Here is a 3,839-nt window from a genome sequence, read left to right on the forward strand (position 1 = left end):
TATTAATAGACTGCAGAGCTGGTATTTATCTTTGTTTAATTAATGGCGGACACCTTCTGAGTAGGGGCTGTTGGAATAATCAGGTGATGCAGTGAAATCTTGTTATAAACTAAACAGAGCTTCTGTGTACAGTTTTGTTTATAATGGCAGTTCCACCACTTCTGGGCTGTGCAAACTTGGGAATGATACTTAAGCCCTTTCTTTCTCAGTTTCTTTATCTGTAAAATGAGGATGAGAAAAGTTCCTGCCTCAGATAATGGTTGTGGGGATTAAATGAGTTAATATATAAATCATTTAGAATAGTGTTTATCTGTTTTCTTTTATTAAGGACAATATCAGTTCTTATAAAAGCTATTTTTGGTAAATGAAGAGGCTCTAATGAAGGTAGCAGCTTTCTGCTAAGTAAGCACATTGTTAGGTTGAGGATAAAAGTATAAACTCAAGAATGGCTTATGGGCTTCATGACTGTTGATCAATTTTAGTGAGTTCTTAGACTTTGGGCATTTTCTGTTTTTAAACACTTTCAAAAATAAAAGTAATTCATTGAACATGTGTATAGCACATTTCCCTTTGCAAGGTGCCTCATATATTATTTGGTAACTTTATTCCATGAGAAAATATTAAGCCTCCATGTGCTGAGCTCCAGGAGCACGTGCTCTGACCAGGGAAGGCAGACAGGAGAGAGCTTTCCTGTAGAAAGTGCGATCTGGATTGAGGTTTGAAGGTAGGGTAAGAGCTGGCAAGGACTTGGAAGATGCGAAAGAGAAGGTGTTCTAGGCAGAAGGGGTTTGTCCTGCTGAAAGTGCAGAGATGTAGGAGAACCTGGGGGAGATTAGAGAAGCTGCCAATAATTCAGTACGTCTGGAGAGAAGCGTGAGAGGGTGAAGTGTGGCTGTGGGTATCAGGATTTAGAAGCAAGACAGGAACATGAAGAAATAAGCAGAGATCTCACAGAGTCATTTCCAACATGTGGAGGAGTCTAAATAATATCCCATCCTAGATTACAGTAATCTATTGCATATTTCAAAATAGCTAGAGGCAAATAATTTGCATATTTTGAGCTTTAAAAAGACAAATATTTAAGGTGGTGGACATCTAGTTACTCTGATTTGATTTTTATAAATTATATGGATGCATTAAATTATCACAAGGACTCTCCAAAAATATCCTTTCCATGATGGGCACCATGGCAGGATTTTTAACAGGGGAATCAGATGTGATCAAATTAATGTCTTAGAATTATCACTCTGACCACAGTGAGGAGGAAGAATTTGCAAGAAGCAAATATATAGACAAGGAGAATAATTAGTTCCATGACTGTTGTTCTAATCCAGGTGAGAGTTGAAGAGGATTTGATATCAGGGAGGAATTGTGGTCACAGAGAAAAAGGGATAGAGTCCTGACACAGATATTACCACAGTAGGCAAGAGCCCATGTGTCAACACTTGGTGGAGCAATAAGGAAGTTTTGGCTCAGAATGGCTATCTGGCTTGCAGAGCTCACACAGCTACTTAGCAATAGAGGTGGGAGAATGTGCACCCTGTTCTGAGAATGTTTACCTGTATCTGTTTTGTCAATATGCTAAGATGACTCTATGCCACAGGACTTCGTTGATGGCAGGAGCTAAAATCAGTCATCTCTGAAGCCCTACATCACACCTGGCATATTTTATATATATATATATATATAAATATATATATATATAAATATATATATATATATATAAATATATATGTATATATAGAAAGAGAGAGAGAGAGAAAGAAAGAGAGAGGCTCTCACTCTGTCACCCAGGCTGGAGTGCAGTGGTGCCATCTCGGCTCACTGCCGAGATGGGAGCTTTGACCTCCTAGGCTCAAATGATTCTCGTGTCTCTCTCCCGAGTAGCTGGGATTACAGGTGCTCACCACCATGCATGGCTAATTTTTTTTTGCATTTTTAGTAGAGATGGGGTTTCACCATGTTGGCCAGGCTGGTCTCGAACTCCTGGGCTCAAGTGATCCGACTGCCTTGCCTCCAAAGTGCTGATATTACAGGTGTGAGCCACAGCATCCAGCACACCTGGCATATTTTGTCCACAGTACATTTTCAATAAATGAAAACTAGAAATACAGGTAAATCCTATTTGCACCTTCCTAACTTGCTTCCCATTCTACATGTCTCAGGGACCACTGGTGTCATGGCAGAGATGAACCTCACCTTGGTGACCGAGTTCCTCCTTATTGCATTCACTGAATATCCTGAATGGGCACTCCCTCTCTTCCTCTTGTTTTTATTTATGTATCTCATCACCTTGTTGGGGAACTTAGGAATGATTATTCTGATCCGCATGGATCAGCAGCTCCACACTCCGATGTATTTCCTTCTGAGTCACCTCGCTTTCATGGACATCTGCTACTCATCTGTCACTGTCCCCCAGATGCTGGCAGCGCTGCTGGAGCATGGGGCAACTTTATCCTACACACGCTGTGCTGCTCAGTTCTTTCTGTTCACCTTCTTTGGTTCCATCGACTGCTACCTCTTGGCCCTCATGGCCTATGACCGCTACTTGGCTGTGTGCCAGCCCCTGCTTTATGTCACCATCATGACACAGCAGGCCCACTTGAGTCTTGTGGCTGGGGCTTACGTTGCTGGTCTCGTCAGTGCCTTGGTGCGGACAGTCTCAGCCTTCACTCTCTCCTTCTGTGGAACGAATGAGATTGACTTTATTTTCTGTGACCTCCCTCCTCTGTTAAAGTTGACCTGTGGTGAGAGCTACACTCAGGAAGTGGTGATAATCGTGTTTGCCGTTTTTGTCATCCCTGCCTCCATGGTGGTGATCTTGGTGTCCTACCTGTTTATCATCGTGGCCATCCTGAGGATTCCCTCTGCTGGAAGCCGGGCCAAGACCTTCTCCACCTGCACCTCCCACCTCACTGCTGTGTCACTCTTCTGAGAGTGTAACTCGGGTCAGTCTTTGGAGAAGAATTGGGTAGTGTCTGTGCTTTACACAGCGGTCATCCCCATGTTGAATCCCCTCATCTACAGCCTGAGGAACAAGGAAGTGAAGGAGGCCCTGAGAAAAATTCTCCATAGAGCCAAGTTGTCCTAACCATCTCCAAACTTGGAAAATCCCGAGAACCACCTACTCTGCAGTGTCAAAATTCTGGACGCTCATTATTTATAGCATGCTCAATGTTTAAATGAATATATTATGGTACTAGGTATAAAAAAGAACCAGAACTTTTAGCTCCAGGGAGAGGAAGGAAGACAAGGAAAAGTCAACCTGAAAAGAGATTGGAGTGGGAGTTTTGATTCCCAGGACAAGTGACAAAAGGATTTGAAATTAAATCCTGTGCAATCCAAATATGGCACACCTCACCTGTCTGTGATTATAAGAGTAATTTTTTTTGCAAAATTTTTAATGAAAGATTTTCATCATATAGAAATGTTAAAAATAATGTGTAGGAAATTTCCTATACTCGGTACTGAGATTGCGTAATTGCTAGTATTTGCTATCTTTACTTGGTTACATAGATGTAATCTATCCGTGAGTTTATTCATCAATCAATTCACTCATCAAACCACCTTTTTTTGATTCACTTCAAGATGAGTTCCAGACATCAGCATTAGTACCCTTTACTTCTATGCACTTCAGAATTATATCATCAATTAGGATTCAATATTTAGATTACATTTATTTTTAACGATCAAACTATGGTCGTTTGATGATCCAATTAGTAAAGCTGACCCTGCTCAAGGTATTCCTTAATATTCTGGTAGTAGTTCTCAAGAAGGCCTCACACAAACTTCTAAACAATGCCTACAATAACATGTCTGTCAATTGCTATCACCTCTGG

General features: G+C 41.2%; 1 protein-coding gene across 1 annotated transcript; it reads left to right on the forward strand.

Annotated features, from left to right (window-relative positions):
* The first annotated feature begins 2,179 nt into the window (after positions 1-2,179).
* Positions 2,180-3,091, forward strand: LOC100589325 (olfactory receptor 9Q1). Its single transcript, XM_003275334.2, is given in 1 exon segment — positions 2,180-3,091. A coding segment is annotated over 1 exon segment (912 nt).
* Positions 3,092-3,839: the final 748 nt, after the last annotated feature.

Source organism: Nomascus leucogenys, chromosome 4 (assembly GCF_006542625.1).
Source record: "Nomascus leucogenys isolate Asia chromosome 4, Asia_NLE_v1, whole genome shotgun sequence".
Lineage (NCBI taxonomy): Eukaryota > Metazoa > Chordata > Mammalia > Primates > Hylobatidae > Nomascus > Nomascus leucogenys.